An 18,648-nucleotide genomic window follows, 5' to 3' on the forward strand; every position below is an offset into this window, starting at 1 on the left:
AGTATTTATGACCAGAAGGTGCAATTCCAGGGTGATTAAAGGGACCCTATTTAAATCCATTTGCTTTTTATTAATTGCTGATGTCACGGTACGACGGCATGTAGGCTGCTATGGAATGAGTAGCATTGCTGATTTGATGGAATGTAGTAGTTTTGCAGTGTTTATAAATTAAATGTTGTTCTTATTTCTTGCAGAGCAACAGCTACCCACCAATGTCAGACCCGTATATGCCCAGTTACTATGCTCCTTCCATTGGATTTCCATATTCACTTGGTGAAGCTCCCTGGTCAACAGGGGGAGATCCTCCAATGCCATACCTAACAACATATGGACAGATGAGCAATGGTGAGCATCACTTTATACCAGATGGTGTATTTAATCAACCAGGGGCCTTGGGGAGCACCCCACCGTTTTTGAATCAACATGGATTTAACTTTTTTCCTGGGAATGCGGACTTTTCTACTTGGGGAGCAAGTGGATCTCAAGGACAGTCAACACAAAGTTCTGCATACAATAACAGTTATGGATACCCACCCAGTTCTCTTGGAAGAGCCATAGCTGATGGACAAGCTGGATTTGGAAATGACTCTTTGAGCAAAGTGCCTGGCCTAAATAGCATTGAACAAGGCATGACTGGGCTGAAGATTGGAGGAGATATGACGACAGCTGTCACAAAAACTGTAGGTTCAGCTCTTAGTAGCACAGGTATGTGCAGTAGCATTGTTGCTAATAGCATTCCAGCAACAACCACATCAGCACCAAAGCCAACATCATGGGCTGCTATTGCCAGGAAACCTGCAAAACCTCAGCCCAAGCTAAAGCCCAAGACTAATGTGGGATTAGGTGGATCTGCAGTGCCACCTCCACCTATAAAACACAACATGAATATTGGAACTTGGGAAGACAAGGGTAATATGCCCAAAGCCCCACCTACACAGCAAGTTCTGCCTCCGCAAGTAGTTATCCAGCAACATCAGCTTCCACCACAACCAATCACTATTCAGACTCAACCAGCACATCAGCAACCACAGCATCTCGGGCCTCACCAACCTCAGGTTCAGCAGCAGTTACAAAACCGCTGGGTGGCTCCTCGCAATCGGGGAGCTGGCTTCAATCAGAACAGTGGTACTAATAGTGAGAGTTTTGTGTTGGGTATGGCCTCTTTAAGCACTTCACCACCTGGAGGAGAAGTACATCCTGTATTGGAAAAATTAAAAGGCATACACAACTACAACCCCAAAGATTTTGACTGGAGTCTGAAGACGGGTCGAGTATTTATAATTAAAAGTTACTCTGAGGATGATATACACCGTTCCATCAAATATTCTATTTGGTGCAGTACTGAGCATGGTAATAAACGTTTGGATGCTGCTTTCCGCTCTTTGAACGGTAAAGGGCCACTCTATTTACTGTTTAGTGTGAATGGAAGTGGACACTTTTGTGGAGTGGCTGAGATGAAATCAGCTGTGGACTACAATGCTTATGCTGGAGTGTGGTCACAGGATAAATGGAAGGGCAAGTTTGAAGTGAAGTGGTTCTTTGTAAAAGATGTACCGAATAACCAGCTACGGCACATTCGTTTGGAAAACAATGATAACAAACCGGTTACCAACTCAAGGGACACACAGGAGGTGCCCCTAGAAAAAGCCAAGCAAGTGCTTAAAATAATTGCTACTTACAAGCATACCACTTCAATCTTTGATGATTTTGCACATTATGAAAAGCGTCAAGAGGAGGAGGAAGCCATACGTAGGGTAAGTATGGAACAGATGATATCTGTTTACACTTAAGCCACATGTTTCTGCTTGTAAAGTTTTTAAGGTTACTGCTATTTTATTTACAACCATGTATCAGGTAACTGCCTAATATTTGTATTCAAGGATTATCAGAAATCTTTCATGGCAGACTACTGAGGAAATAACTAATTCTCAGAGGTCTTATCCTTGAAATATTTAAAACTTTGGGTAATGGTGTACAGTGCGTGATTTAAACGGGCTTATTTGTGCAAGTTAATGTATACAATCATATACCAGAAACTCGTGACTAGTAGCCCATCAAGAATTGGTGCTGGTTCCATTGTTCAGTGTGTTGGATAAACATGCTGCAGGTTTTCTACTCATTCCTTGACATTTTTCAATAGTGCCAAATACAAAACAAAGAAAAATGTGCAACAAACTACCGTTACAATGCAAAATGAATAGGAAAACTGGCTCCTTTACTGCAGAATCTCTCACCCCTCCCATACAGAGAGTCCAGAGTCACACAGCACTGAAACGTGCCCTTCGGTCCAACTTGTCCATACCGACCAAGAAGCCAGTCTAAGATAGTCCCATTTGTCTGAGTTTGCCCATATCCCTCTGAATCTTTCCTATCTATGTACGTCCAAATGATTTTTCAATGTTGTTATACTTTCCTCAACCACTTCCTCTGCTAGCTCTTTCCCCTCTGTGTTTGAAAAAAAAAGTTGCCCCTCGGGAAATCTTTTCACTTTCACTTTAAACCTATCCCCTCTTTCTTGCTTTCTGATACCTCAAAAAAAGGACTGAGCATTCACCATATCAATGCCATTCATTATTTTATATACATCTATAAGATTATTCATTGGTCTCCCATGCTTCAAAGAATAAAGTCTTAGCCTGCCCTACCTCTCCCGATGACTCAATCCATGAAGTCTTGGCAGCATGCTTGTATATGTTTTCTGCACTTTTTCCAGCTTAATGGCATCTTTCATACTTTCCTGTAGCAGGATGACCAGCATACAATACACCAGTGTCTTGGACAACTACAACATCCTAACCTTTATGCTCAATGCCTTTGCTGATGAAGATCAGTGTGCCAAAAGACCTCCATCATCCTGTCTACCTGTGGTGCCACTTTCAGGGAACTATGAACTTGTTCTTGTAGGTTTCTGGCCTACACCACTTCCCAGGATCCTACCGTTCATTGTGAAAGTGCTATCCTGGTCTTCCCCAAATACAGTGCCTTGCACTTATCTGAATTTTTGCCACCCAGGTGCGGTCTCACCAGGGCCCGGTACAACTGTAGAAGGACCTCTTTGCTCCTATACTCAACTCCTCTTGTTATGAAGGCCAACATTCCATTGGCTTTCTTCACTGCCTGCTGTACCTGCATGCTTCCTTTCATTGACTGATGCACTAGGACACCCAGATCTCGTTGAACTCCCCCTCCTCCTAACTTGACACCATTCAGATAATAATCTGCCTTTCTATTCTTACTTCCAAAGTGAATAACCTCACACTTATCTACATTAAACTGCATCTGCCATGTATCTGCCCACTCACACAACCTGTCCAAGTCACCCTGCAGCCTTATTGCATCTTCCTCACAATTCACACTACCCCCCAGCTTAGTATCATCTGCAAATTTGCTAATGGTACTTTTAATCCCTTCGTCTAAGTCATTAATGTATATCGTAAATAGCTGGGGTCCCGACACCGAACCTTGCGGTACCCCACTGGTCACTGCCTGCCATTCCGAAAGGGACCCATTTATCCCCACTCTTTGCTTTCTGTCTGTCAACCAATTTTCTATCCATGTCAGTACCCTACCCCCAATACCATGTGCCCTAATTTTGCCCACTAATCTCCTATGTGGGACCTTGTCGAAGGCTTTCTGAAAGTCGAGGTACACCACATCCACTGACTCTCCCCTGTCAATTTTCCTAGTTACATCCTCAAAAAATTCCAGTAGAATCCACTTCCCAACTGGATAAGTGTGAGGTTATCCACTTTGGTGGTAAGAATAGGAAGGCAGATTATTATTTGAATGGTGTCAAGTTAGGAAAAGGGGACGTACAACGTGATCTGGGTGTCTTAGTGCATCAGTCACTGAAAGGAAGCATGCAGGTACAGCAGGCAGTGAAGAAAGCCAATGGAATGTTGGCATTCATAACAAGAGGAGTTGAGTATAGGAGCAAAGAGGTCCTTCTGCAGTTGTACAGGGCCCTAGTGAGACTGCACCTGGAGTACTGTGTGCAGTTTTGGTCTCCAAATTTGAGGAAGGATATTCTTGCTATTGAGGGCGTGCAGCGTAGGTTTACTAGGTTAATTCCCGGAATGGCGGGACTGTCATATGTTGAAAGACTGGAGCGACTAGGTTTGTATACACTGGAATTTAGAAGGATGAGAGGGGATCTTATCGAAACGTATAAGATTATTAAGGGGTTGGACATGTTAGAGGCAGGAAACATGTTCCCAATGTTGGGGGAGTCCAGAACCAGGGGCCACAGTTTAAGAATAAGGGGTAGGCCATTTAGAACAGAGATGAGGAAAAACTTTTTTAGTCAGAGAGTTGTGAATCTGTGGAATTCTCTGCCTCAGAGGGCAGTGGAGGCCAATTCTCTGAATACATTCAAGAGAGAGCTAGATAGAGCTCTTAAGGATAGTGGAGTCAGGGGGTATGGGGAGAAGGCAGGAACGGGGTACTGATTGAGAATGATCAGCCATGATCACATTGAATGGCGGTGCTGGCTCGAAGGGCCGAATGGCCTACTCCTGCACCTATTGTCTATTGTCTGATCAAGATCCTACTGTAGATGTTGATAATCTTCACTGTTTATGAAACCACCCATTTCTTTGTCTTCTGCAAACTTAATAACCATGCCTTGTACATTCTCACCCATAATCGTACATATATAGATCTGTAACTTATGATTCAGATTAGAACCTGTGACCATGAAACTGTTATTAACCTCTGGATTAATGCCTGTGTTTCTAGCGGAGAATATTAAGGGGAATAATATTGAAGAGCAGTTTTAATAGATATTGCCTAGTGCTGGACAACCTGTGAACTTTGGCTTTCATGTTAGCATTCTGTACAAACCTAATTTAATTGAAGACATACTTGCTCCAGTGGTCTTCAACAGCAAATCACAACGGTCCATGTCCCCCCAAACTCCACTCCCCCCCCACACCCTGTATAGCATTCTGTACAAATCAGAGTTCAGGATATGCTAGAAATGTGTTAATCTGGCATATAAATTAATGTTAACAAAAATTATTTACATAAAAAAGCAATGTTTTGAGTTAGGACACTTCAGATTGATTTTCAGACTAATTTAGTATTGTAGGCTATCACTGGAGAGGTGACAAACTAGGAAATTCACAGGTATTTTTTGAACAACTTTATCCTCATTTAATATTGTTTACACATGCTTCTGGTTTTCATGTTATTGGTCTGATAAGTAGTGCCCCATAATGCCAGGCTGTGACCATCCCTCTTGAAACTTAGCTACCCCTTCTTACTGCCATCAATTAATTCTCCATCATCAACATCTTTGGGGGGTCACCAGTGTGCAAAAACTTAATTGGATTGCACACATCAAAAGCATCAAATGATGCAAAGACTTTCCACAATTTGTTTGTATATATATATTATACTGCAAAAGACAAGTGTGATCCAGGAATGAAAAATAGCCTACTTGTTTGACATGTAGCTACCACAGTAAACATTTACACTCTCCACCACAACGCACTGATTTGGGTGTACAGCAGTCTCGACTAGATATAGAACCTCTACCGACGAGAAGAAAAAGGAATTAAGCACGTAGGAACACTGGGATCTATCTGCGTTTGTTCCAAAATAGTGCACTAACCTAGCTTCTAAACAGGCTATTGTTAGATCAATGCAATGTTTAAATTCATCATCTTAAGCACTTTGCTCCTCTAGGGAGCATAGGCCATTGACAAATGTCCTCCACCTCACGGTTGGCGGTTTTGAGATCTCCCCAGTTAAAAAACAATATAATAACCATATAACAATTACAGCACGGAAACAGGCCCGTTCGGCCCTACCAGTCCACGCCGGCCACTTTCTCTGACCCAGTCTCATCTACCTGCTCTCAGACCATAACCCTCCAATCCCCTCCCATCCATATACCTATCCAATTTACTCTTAAATAATAAAATCGAGCCTGCCTCCACCACTTCCACCGGAAGCTCATTCCACACAGCCACTACCCTCTGAGTAAAGAAGTTACCCCTCATGTTACCCCTAAACTTTTGTCCCTTAATTCTGAAGTTATGTCCCCTTGTTGGAATCTTCCCCACTCTCAAAGGGAAACGCCTACCCACGTCAACTCTGTCCGTCCTTCTTAAAATTTTAAAAACCTCTATCAAGTCCCCCCTCAACCTTCTACGCTCCTAAGAATAAAGACCCAACCTGTTCAACCTCTCTCTGTAGCTTAAGTGCTGAAACCCAGGCAACATTCTAGTAAATCTCCTCTGTACCCTCTCCATTTTGTCGACATCCTTCCTAGAATTTGGCAACCAGAACTGCACACCATACTCCAGATTCGGCCTCACCAATGCCCTGTACAATTTCAACATTACATCCCAACTTCTATATTCGATGCTCTGATTTATAAAGGCAAGCATACCAAATGCCTTCTTCACCACCCTATCCACATGAGATTCCACCTTCAGGGAACAATGCACAGTTATTCCCAGATCCCTCTGTTCCACTGCATTCCTCAATTCCCTACCATTTACCCTGTACGTCCTATTTTGATTTGTCCTACCAAAATGCAGCACCTCACACTTATCAGCATTAAACTCCATCTGCCATCTTTCAGCCCACCCTTCCAAAAGGCCCAAGTCTCTCTGTAGACTTTGAAAATCTACTTCATTATTAACTACACCACCTATCTTAGTATCATCTGCATACTTACTAATCCAATTTGCCACACCATCATCCAGATCATTAATGTAAATGACAAACAACAGTGGACCCAACACAGATCCGTGGGGTACTCCACTAGACACTGAGCCCACTCCCAGACATTTCTGCCTGGACACCTCTTCTCCAGTTGTTCCTGGGGTGACCTCTTTTCCTTTTTCCTTGGGGGTTCCATTTCAGGGCTTGCCGGGTGATGTTTGTGGCAGGTTTTCTGAGGGTGTGTCCAATCCAACTCCATTTTTTCCCTTTGAATTTGTAAGTCAATGGGATCCTGGCTTGTTCTTTTCCACAGGTCCACTTTGTCTCTCCACCAGATGTTTAATATTCTCCTGAGGCAGGTGTTAATGCAAACATTCATTATGTTTAAATTCATGCAATTCCCGAACTGGGTGAACTGGCCATTTTGACTGCAGCAGGCCACAAATGAGGTTCACTATTACTTAAGGCAAATTAGGTGCAGATAACAAATTCCGGTCTTGTTAACTGTATTCATGTTCATAAATTAATGGAAAAAAACATCCTATGTTTACCATGTGCCATTTTCCACTTGTTTTTCTGGCTCCTATTTATGCAAGTTTAATGCCAATCTATGGGGTAAAAAGCACAGCTTTAAATTTCTTAAGTGAAACAGGAATGTTGATTAAGAAATGGAAAGTTAATGTGCAGTGTGGAATATGAAAATTCTGATTATAAGAGGGAGATAGTGTGTAATTTAAAAGTATGTGAAAGGACTGAGAATTGTCTCAATGAAGTTCTGGCCTGCGACTAATGAGCTGTACAATTCAGTGGGGCCAAGTCATTCACAAGATGATTAAAGGAGATAAGAATGTTTTAATCCTTGCCCAACTGTTGTGCAAATCCTTTTACAAACATTCTCATATCATAAGCCTTGGCTGTGAAATGATCTTTGAATTACTGCTGATGTAGTACAGACCTCCCAACCCATCTGAATTTGGCGGAAAATTTCCGCTTTCCTATTTCATTTCCGCCATTCTGATTTCGCCTCAATTTCCTGCAAAACACATGCCCCGCCGCTCGCCTTGCCTTGTCACTGGCCCGGCCTCGCCTCGCCGCTGGTCCGGCCTCGTCCTGCCTCGCCTTGTCGCTGGCCAGGCCTCGCCTCCTGCCGCTTGCCTCGCCTCGTCGCTGGCCCGGCCTCGCTGCAGAGCGTGAGGCCCGTTGATGTTGAGAGGGGATGGGGGGGGGGGGGGGGGGGGAGGGGGAAAGTGGGGGAGTGGATTTGGGGGGAGTGGTGGGGGGAGTAAGGGGGGAGTAGGGGGTGGGGGGAGTAGGGTGGGGGTGGGGGCGACATGGACCGTTGTGATTTGCTGTTGAAGACCACTGGAGCATGTATGTCTTCAATTAAATTGGGTATATGCAGTTTTTTAAATGAGACTTCAGAACTTAGTCATACATTTTATGAGGGGGGAAGGGGACAGTGGTGGGTATGGGAGAGGGGGTGGGGAAGAGGGGAGAGTGGGGGAGGGGGTGGGGGGGAAAGGGGGGGTGGGGTAGGTGAGAGTGGGGGTGGGGGGAGAGGGGGTGGGGAGGAGGGCAGGATGGAGGGCAGGATGGGGAGGAGGGAAGAGGGGTGGGGAGGAGGGAAGATTGGGTGTGGGGTGGAGGCAGGGCTGCGGGCGGGGTGGGGGTGGGTTGGGGGTGTGGAGTGGGTCAGTGGGGGGAGGAGGGGGGATAAGGGGCATTGAGTGGGGGGGGGTGGTTGAGGGTGCTACACCAATACAGGAGAGGCTTTGGGTCCAGGGCTCACTCACTCACACCCTCTCCCCTTCCCTGTCCCCCCTCTACAAGGAATGGGCCCAATGGGTCCCCTTGGTCTAGTATAAATGACTAAAACACTAATCTTTTATGCATGCATGTATGTCCCCGAAATTCAGCCAAAACTACACGATAGCGCAACAATTTTAGGGGTGCTTTTCTCACCATTCGCCTGCGGTGTGCAGTATCAAGTTTCGCACTATTTTAAAAGTAATTCACTTTATAAACTTTAATGAACTTTATACTGTGAATGGAACAAGTTTCAACATGGCAGTCACGCCTGCGCAGTTGGGGGAGGGTTACCGGGCCCGGTATCCATGCGTGCGCAGTTGGGGAGGGTTGCCGGGTCTGGCGGTGGTGCGCTTGTGCAGCAGCGCCAGGAGGAACGGCGCTTGTCCCAGCGTGCCCTGCGCCTGACCCTCCTGCAGCGGCGGCAGAGAGAAGATCAAAGAAGGCCGCCGCAGCCTCGGATATTCCCTGGGATCTTGCTGTGCGCTTTTGGAGTGGGGCCTGCTGTCACAACGGGAACCCAATGGGCCCACGGGTCGTGTTTCATTTAAATTGTTGTGCTATCGTGTACTGTTTTGGCTGCTTTCTGCCCAACCAATTGTTCAAGCGCTTTTGATTGCAACATGCACCTTAATTTAGTTCAACAAAGAAACTGACAAGTTACTAAGGAACCTTTAGTAACAACGGGAACCCAACGGGTCCACGGGTCGTCTAATTGACTATAAGAACAACATCCTGTAGGAATGCATCTCTGCTTCAACATGGGATTCAATGGGAAAAGAGGGTTCTCATTTTAGAAACGGGATGTGAGCAGTTTTCTCAGAATGTAATCCTTCTGTAATGTGAGGATTACCTATCCATTGAGTCGCAAAGGTGATAATAATTGAAAATCCAGGTGTATTTCCAAAATTTAATGTTGGAAGCATTTTGTATTTGTTTTGAACATATTGATGCTGAAAGTATTGATCATAAACTGGTTATATTAATACTGCTGGACACTTTATAGAACATTGTTTCTGTAATTAAAACCACGATAATGTATCCATTTGTACCAACTGTTAAATGGTTAATTATGTATCAAGTTTTAAATTCTGAAGGTGCAATGTAAAGACATTGCAGTCTACTGGGATTGTTCTGGGATCTGCTTCTGAATGTTTGTGTTTAAAATGGAGGAGGTATTTATTGGTTACGGGTAAAAGCCAACACATTTCAATTAAGGCCTATAAAGAAAAAAATAGTTGGATAATACTGAGTTAGATTCCGCTCCTTTTGCTCGCATCCTTCAAATACTGAAGCAGGGTGTCGACCCGAAATGTCACCCATTCCTTCTCTCCTGAGATGACAATAGGCAATAGGTGCAGGAGGAGGCCATTTGGCCCTTCGAGCCAGCACCGCCATTCAATGTGATCATGGCTGATCATTCTCAATCAGTACCCCGTTCCTGCCTTCTCCCCATACCCCCTGACACGGCTATCCTTAAGAGCACTATCCAGCTCTCTCTTGAATGCATTCAGAGAATTGGCCTCCACTGCCCTCTGAGACAGAGAATTCCACAGATTCACAACTCTCTGACTGAAAAAGTTTTTCCTCATCTCAGTTCTAAATGGCCTACCCCTTGTTCTGGACTCCCCCAACATTGGGAACATGTTTCCTGCCTCCAACGTGTCCAACCCCTTAATAATCTTATACGTTTCGATAAGATCTCTCATCCTTCTAAATTCCAGTGTATACAAGCCTAGTCGCTCCAGTCTTTCAACATATGAAAGTCCCGCCATTCCGGGAATTAACCTAGTAAACCTACGCTGCACGCCCTCAATAGCGGATGCTGCCTGACCCGCTGAGTTCCCCCAGCATTTTGTGATACCTTCAAATACCGATGACTACAATAGAAAAAAAGCGCATTGCAATGAGGATATTGGATTCTGCAACAGGGTTAAAGTGAGTGAGTTGGCAAATGGAGTTTAATGTGGCAGAGGAATCAAAAGATAGACTGTTATCCAAAAAAAAAGAAACAGCAAATTGGGTGACATACAGTGAGATCTAAGTATTCTTGTACATGAAATGTACAAAGGTTAGGCAGCAGGTGCAGCAAATAGTTATGAAAGCAAAGGGCAAAGGTGGTTTGAGTTTAGAAATGAGAAAGGATTGTTACAGTTGCGCAGGGGGAGGTAGCATAGTTTTAACATTTAAGAGAGGATATTTTAGCAATGAAAGCTGTCCAAAAGAGAGAAAATTCCTTGATTGACGAGGTTTCCGTCTCACAAGCGGCTAAAGTTGAATCTGTGTTATTGAGAATTTCAAAGAATGGTGGTGATCTTAGTGAAACGTTTTCCCAAATGGAAGGGCAAGAGGAGGAGGAAGGATGAATCTGGAAATCTCTACTCTGGAGAATTATGGCAGTTACATTATTGGAGATATTTAAAGAAGTTGATAATTTTTTTTGAAAGCTTGTTAATCCAGGGCTATGAGGAATTAGCCAGGAGTTGAGATATAGTCATATTGTATGGCGGGGCAGGCTTGAAGAACCAGGTAGCTTTCTCACCTGTTTTCATATCATCTTGGTTAACGAAAGATAAATATGTCCAATGTGGTCCTAATACTATTAATATCTACTAATAAACGCATCAATTAGAATTGAAACATTTGGGTGTCCAGAATTGTAAATGTAATGAGCCTTTACTGAAACAAAAACTTCAATTCTAGCATAACTAATACATAACCATGTATTAGTTATGCTAATACGTGGCCCATTTGTCCATTGATCGCTGTTCTTAGCATTTCACACCTCTCTGTAGTGTATTGCTCAACATATTTATAGAGTTCTAGATCACTTAAGTAGCACCTGACATGTTTTGACACAGCTATCAGTGAGACTTCAAAACCAATCGATTGTTCCAACCATCAATAAATTCATTGGAAATAAATTGAAGCCGGGTTCTTGATTGTTTCTGTTAAATTTAACGCATTGTGGGAAGGGGAGGGGGATTAAACTTGAATTTTAGGGCATATTTGAAAGCAAACAGATCCATAGATATCAAATGAGCAGATAATGAAAACTGCTTAATTTTAAATTTGCCTTTTTAATCTTTATTGCCAGTCAGAGAGACTTTTGTTCCCTCCTAATATAATGCATCGTTGAGCTCTATCTTTTATTTTGGGGCACTATCTTTTTCTGAGAGGATGTGGAAATAAATTTGCCTAAAAGCTGTCATTGGTTGAGAAGGTATATTTGCCTTGTGCTAGGGATGTTTTTTTCAAATTGTTGCTTCCTTTCACCATTCTATCAATTTATGGATGCAAAAAGGGATTAACCAATAACTGGCATGCCAATTAGAAGGACAAATGTTAAGTATCCACTGACAATCCCATGGAAGTGTGAATTAGATTTGCAGATCCTTACATTTAATGCAGTTGCACGTGTCATCTTTTGTAAAGTAATGAATACTAAACATTTCTCTGATATTTGCAGGAGCGGAACAGAAGCAAGTAGTAACTGAATGGAGATGCTTTATCAGATTCACAACACTAATGATACGATCCTTGGAAATGCCTGGTATCTTCAAGGAACTTGATTATTGGAACTTTACTGCTCATGGCAACCTCTACAGAACACTTGAACACAAAATTGGCTTTTCCGTGTTGGTTCTCATTACTGCATTTGCCCGTATACTCTTGTCTCACAAAAAGCATTTGAACGCTATAACTTTGTCAAGCACTTTCTGCCATCCTAAACTTTTTATCAGTAATTCCTGTCTTTCAAAGCTCACCCTCTTAGATGAATTACAGAAATTGAGTGAAAGTGAGAAACCAATAACCTTTTATTTGAATTTGTTTAATACTAACAATTAATGAGTGTAGTTTGGTCATTGATCTGAGATTTCAAAATGCTTGGCTCTTCAGAATCTTTTCTGTTTTAGGATTTATTTAAAGTTAATTTTAGCTATTTTAAAACAATTTGGATATCATGTAATTTTTAGTTCAAACCGATAAATCCAATACAGTATAATGCCTATGTGAAAATTATTGTAGTCAATAAAGTAAATAAATTGAATTAATATTTTGCCAAATGTGAAACAAACTGGAAGTTATGCAAATTTCTTACCCAAATTATTCTTGATTTTGAAATATAATTTAAAAAAATGTATGTGCAACCATTTGAATGCAATGCTCCTTTTTTTGTACACTGTATTACATAGGCTTCAGAAAAGTGCATTGGTCTAGGAAGGAGATGATTGAAGTTTGATACGACCATTGATGAAACTGTCCTAAGTAAATGTACTTCAGTTTGATTTACATTTTTAGACTTATGTAATATCTTTTAAATATAATTTCCTCGCTATGAATGTTTGCCCTTCTGGCAAGAAACTATCATGGAAGTGATTTTTTTCCCTCCTCTTAAATGACTCATTAGCTTAATAAATCCAGTACTTCTTTAGCAAGTGTTATGGCATGAGTTAATTTATGATGTGGTTTCACATTTTCATTTTTTCTGAGTACTACTTTACAGGAAATCAACCAATTTAGGAGATACTGAGCCCATAGTCTCCTGTTTACATATACCACATATATTGAGTCTCAGTGATGTAATTGCCTTAATTTATAATGTGCATTTTCAATAGGTACCAATAGCCTAATAGAAACAAAATGGACTTTTTATAAGCACAGTACTTAAATCACTGTTCATACCTTGAAGGCTATTTAATTTATTTTAGCACACTGTTTTCAATGTATTTAAATTTGGCAGTCTCCTAATGTGATCCTATAGTTGTCATGTGTTTATAATGTCCAGGGTCATATAAAATCTATGACGTTGATAGGGGTGCATATTTAGAGTTTGAAGTGCCCAAGTAGTTTAAAAGTGCATTGTGTACATGAAATCATTATCAAAAATAATTTCATTGCTTCGTTCTTGCATTTGTTGAAATTAAATTAACTAGTATGAAGACATTGAGTGTGAAAATTAGCATCGATATGTATAACTTCTATGCATTTACATCATGAAATTCCCTAATTCAAATGTAGTAGTTCTGTTTTATTTCTTGCGACCCAACTATTATACTGACATCAGTTGGTGCAGTACTTGGTGAAATTAGTAATGCAAAAATAGAAAGTTTAGCACATTTTGGAGCTATTTCTTGGTCACCTGACCTTTTACTTTCTAAATTGTTCTTAATTCTCCTTTGATTTAATCTTTGTATGTTGTTTACATGTTGTCCCAAATACCAATTTGCACCTGTAATGGGTAGTGGTGTGATACTATATGTAAATTCCTGATTCCATTCATTTGAAAATATTTTAAGATTAGATCAGTAGCCTTAATATCCACAAAACATTGCATGTATTTTTGTCTCTAGTTCAGTATGTTGTATGAAATCATACATCTTTTGCCGACCTCTACAGAGTCACTATCAATGCAGATGTATTTTAATGATTGACCTACAAAAATCAGCTGGAAGATTTAACTAGTTTCTTCCCATGTTTCAAAAATAATGGAATGTACTCGGTCAGAAAAAAATAATGTGGTTAATTTCTTTTATGTTCTGATTCTGGGGTAGTGAAAGAAAAATATTCAATATTAGAGGCAGAATGTAAAAGAATATATGCAATCGCATATGTATTAAGGAAGTGAAAGCATTGCATGAATGCAAAATTACATGTCTTTGATTTAGAAAGTTCAGTTTTTATTGCTGATATTGTAGAAATGTCAGGCTCGGGGACTCGAATCCTAATTGGGAACCCTTATTCTAATACAGTGCTAATATAATTTTTTGTTTAGTAAAGGTTATTTTGGAATGGCTTTGCAAACTGAACTTTTATTATTCAGATAGTTATCCAAGGAATAGAACATTGCAATCATAAACTTTAAAAGGGTCTATTCTTTCTCATAGTTATTAATATTCCCATACCTTTATATGCATCTCAATAAAATGCTTATTGTTCTATTATACTTTTAAAGGAAATTGCTGTTTTATGCCTGCGCTAATATCCCACAAATTACTTTATCCTCCTATGCACCATTGGTCCTGCCTCTATCACAAATTTTGAATTGCTGTTTCATGTATAATTAAAGGTTAAAAGATCAAATTGTCTCATTTCATTAATTTGCGTATTTGATGTTTTCACTTTCTCTGCAGGCATATTTCTGCATTGTGCTGTGAATTGAATGAATTGTCTCTTTTTAAACCATGTTTATTGAATGATTTCCTCATCTCGTTTTTTTGGGGGAAAATTTGTCTCAAGAAAATGTTCCTGCGCTCAATTTGTACCATAATGCAATAATTTTTGTACCTTCTCTCAACAGATGATAAATTGTGACATATTGTTATCAGATTTCACAAGTAATGAGGTATTCGAGATCTCGAAAGGGTTGGTCAGAGGTAGAGTTAAAGAAAGATAATGGAAAGTATGTAGAACCAATGGGACAGACGTGACAATAAGGATAGTAAGTAAAATTCAGCAGTACGTGAGAATTTAGAGCAAGTGGGCACTCCAGTTGTAAACATATCATCATCGTTCATAAAATATATTTTGGTTGAATTGCAATGTTGTATTATAGACTTTATTGAATATGTTACAGTAATTATCTTTACTTTGATCATCTCCTGAAGTGAGAATTCCAAGAGCCGTAGTTCCTATTGCCTAAGCCCATTTTACCAGAGCAACTTTGAAACCTCTAGGGAAACTAGTTGATTAATAATCCCTTGTTTTAAACTGATGTAGCATAGAGATGCAGATATAAATTCCATTAATCTCAGGGTAATCCTAAATATTTGAAAATATATGCTGTTGCAGAGGTGTTTTAAAATCAATATGCACTTCAATACTGAGATGATCCTGTGATCTATTGGATAGCCTTTTAGCTCTTATTACATTTTTGTAAGTTATGGAAGATTGCAAAATAAAAATTTTGCATCAGGATTTGAATGCAGCTGCTGACTAACTTTCTACATTTGGTTTCCTAAACAGAGTCACCCATTTGTATAAAGTAGTTTATTTTCTTCACATGCTTTGGAACTGAAGGTGGGTATCTGAAGAAAAAACAATTGCTGTTTCGAAAGTGTGGGAAGAAATGGAACAACACTTGGAAAGTATTGTTTCAATTTCTGGGAGCAGATCTGTGAGCAACTGACAGAATCACAATGGAAAAACAGGCTTGAAGACGCTGATCGATCTACCCAAGGGCGTAGCAGGCACATAGTTTTTCTAGGGTTGGAATTGCCAAAAGTATTGAAGCTGGCAAAAAGCAGAGAACCCAAGGAGGCCAGCTGGTATCAGCCATTTATGGGCTTTAAGTTAGGGTTGAATGTTAGAAAACTTGGAAAAGAGCATAGGTGATACTTAAAAATCTGCTTGATATCTTCTCAATGTCTCCAGCCCCCGATTCCTACAGTGCTGAAATAGATTTTTTAAAGTGTGGACATCAAATGGACAAAACAACTCACAACCTTCAGGAGTGGAAATTTTCAAAGATTTCTCTACATTTCAGTCATAAATCCTGTTTCCTTAGAGTACATGGGTTGAGGAAATAGACCCCCAAGTATCTACCTTGTACATCTTAAATATCTGTTTCACTGAAATCACATCCTTTTAATGAGCTCCAATGAGTAAGGCCAGTTTGGCTCAATCAAATAGGATAATCACCTCATGAGGAATCAATCTATGAATCTACATAGCAGCAAATCCTGAGACAAATGCATCCTTCGTAGATCAAAGCTATTTGATTTGGGCATTGCCTAGTCCCAGCAGCATCAGAAGGAATTCTTATGTATTTTAACCTCATTGCAATAACAACCAACACACTATTTGCCTTCCGATCCTACAATTACTTGCCAAATTATATCTGCCATTTGTGAACATATCAAGAATCCTTTGTAATCCGCATTTACCTGTTCAAATCACTGCTTAAAACATCTTTTTTTCCACTCTTGCTACCAAAGTGCCCATGCTTATACTTTCCTGCACCACCTTTATTTAACAAATCCTTTTGCAGATTCTTTGCATTCTCATCCATTGCTTGATTTCCTACTTACCTTTATAAGATCAGCAAAATTGGCATTACATCAGTCCTTTTCATTTAGGTGGTTATAATATCTGAGGTTTTCAAGTGTGTAACCCTGTTAAGGGATTTTAATCTCAAAATAATGCATTTATTTCTGCATTTTCCCCTTTAACCAATTCTTCATCTATCTATTTCCACATGTTAACCCAGCATGCTCTTATTTCTGATTGTCTGAAGAAGGGTCTTGACCCAAAACGTCACCAATTCCTTCTCTCCAGAGATGCTGCCTGTCTCGCTGAGTTACTCCAGCTTTTTGTGTCTTATCTGCTGTTTGAAAATCCTGATATACGACATGCACTGTTTCCCCACTTGTGCTCTGCTGGTTACATTCACAAAATACTATTGGATTACAATTTTTCCATTCATAATAACCACATTGCCTATTTTTTTTATTGTGTGTTTGAAACAAGACCATCTTTTTTTTGTGTGGTAGAATGGAATAGTGTGAGTTTTGCATATTCGAATAGCAAAAAAAGATGCAATAGAAGAATTGTATAGACTTCTGTGAGCATAGTTTAGACAAGGAAAAATACACCTATGAATGGAAAATGCGATGTTCAAGCATGGAGAATATAGCAGAACTGGCCCTTTAGTATAATGCAAACTCGGTCTCCATGAGCAGGTTATCCGACTGAACTGGGTATTAATCTGAACACATGATCAACCTAATCCTCGAGACAAAGTGCTGGAGTAACTTAGTGGGTCAGGAAGCATCTCTGGAGAACATGGATAGGTGATGTTTTGGGTCAGGGCCCTCTTCAGACTGATTACGATGTGGGGTGGGGGGGAGATGCTGAGGGCAGGAAAGCTGGGAGGGGCAGAACAAACCAAATAGACAAATACATTGTTGATGGGAGGGGGTTTGATCAGCAGAGGTTTGGACAAAAGCCAGAGATGAAAAGACGGGTGTGAGACAAGAGTTGCAAATTGTGAAGCTCGAGGAAGTAATGTAGGTGGAGGAGGTGAGAAATAGGCAAGTCCAAATGAGGCACGGGGGGGGGGGGGGTTTAAGTTTACTAAAATTGAAGAATTCAATGTTCATATCGTTGAGTTGAGAGCTACCCAAGTGAAATATGAGGTTCTGTTCATCGTTCATCCAGTTTGTATGTGGCCTCACTTTGAGAATGGAGGAGGCTCAGGATAGAAAGATCAGTATGAGAATGGGAAGAGGAGTTAAAATGGTAAGCAACTGGGAGATCCAGTAGGCCTTGGTGGTCCGATCATATGTGTTCTGTGATTGGATCCCCTGTTGCTATCCATTTTAACTCCTGTTCCCATTATGGAGACATGGGTGTGATGCTTAGTTAGGTGTACCATTTGGATGTTAGCTTGCAAAAGTATGAGTGTGCTTGATGGTGTCTGATGTTTGTTGCATGTTCTGTTGCAAAATTACAATTGTTCACGGAAAGGAGGTTTTGATGATGCATTCACTAATCTTGACTGCGCAAGGTGATTAATATTCGTCCAACATTTCATCGGTCTTTGAAATTTGACTTTTTGACTTGACTTACCGCCTCTTGCTCCTACTTAATCATGTCCCTGGAGGTTCCATGTAGGCAATGGACCTCTTCACATCTCTTGAGACCTCGAGGGCAGCAGTGGAGACTGCCATCCACTCCAAATATACGATTTCAGCTGTACATGAACATGGGCTGTATATGCACCAAGGTGATAAACATTAAGTCAGTATGGATGGTCATTGATACTATGACAACACAGCAAGATTTGTATGACCTACAGCTGATTGAACAGGAACAGATTAATTGTGAATGCACAGTGGAAAAATGATCAATAATCTTTTTCAGGCTACAGATATAGTTGCATTTAACTAACATTGGAGGAAAGCAAATTGACATTGATTTTTGCTTTTCATGTTAAATGTTTTTCAAAGTAAATCATTAATTTACCTTAAAATCTGTGATGCTGCCTGACTTGCTGAATTACTCTAGCACTGTGTGTTTTAATCAAGATTCCAGCATCTGCAGTTCCCTATGCAAGTTTATTTTCACTAATCACCCTAACACATTTGATAGCTGCTCTTGTAGTACAACTTTTGCAGTTTCAATATATGCTTCTATAAGTTTATGTGCGTCACTTAAATTGGAGAT

General features: G+C 40.6%; 1 protein-coding gene across 3 annotated transcripts in view; it reads left to right on the forward strand.

Annotated features, from left to right (window-relative positions):
* Nucleotides 1-14,557, forward strand: part of LOC144592671 (YTH domain-containing family protein 3-like) — a 199,765-nt gene extending 185,208 nt beyond the window's left edge. For all 3 annotated transcript variants that reach the window (XM_078397458.1, XM_078397456.1, XM_078397457.1), the window contains 2 exons: nucleotides 195-1,754; nucleotides 11,951-14,557. In XM_078397458.1, coding sequence (XP_078253584.1) covers nucleotides 195-1,754; nucleotides 11,951-11,971 — 1,581 coding nt within the window. In that variant the 3' untranslated portion in view covers nucleotides 11,972-14,557. The remainder of the gene's footprint in view (nucleotides 1-194; nucleotides 1,755-11,950) is intronic.
* Nucleotides 14,558-18,648: the final 4,091 nt, after the last annotated feature.

Source organism: Rhinoraja longicauda, chromosome 4, assembly GCF_053455715.1.
Source record: "Rhinoraja longicauda isolate Sanriku21f chromosome 4, sRhiLon1.1, whole genome shotgun sequence".
Lineage (NCBI taxonomy): Eukaryota > Metazoa > Chordata > Chondrichthyes > Rajiformes > Arhynchobatidae > Rhinoraja > Rhinoraja longicauda.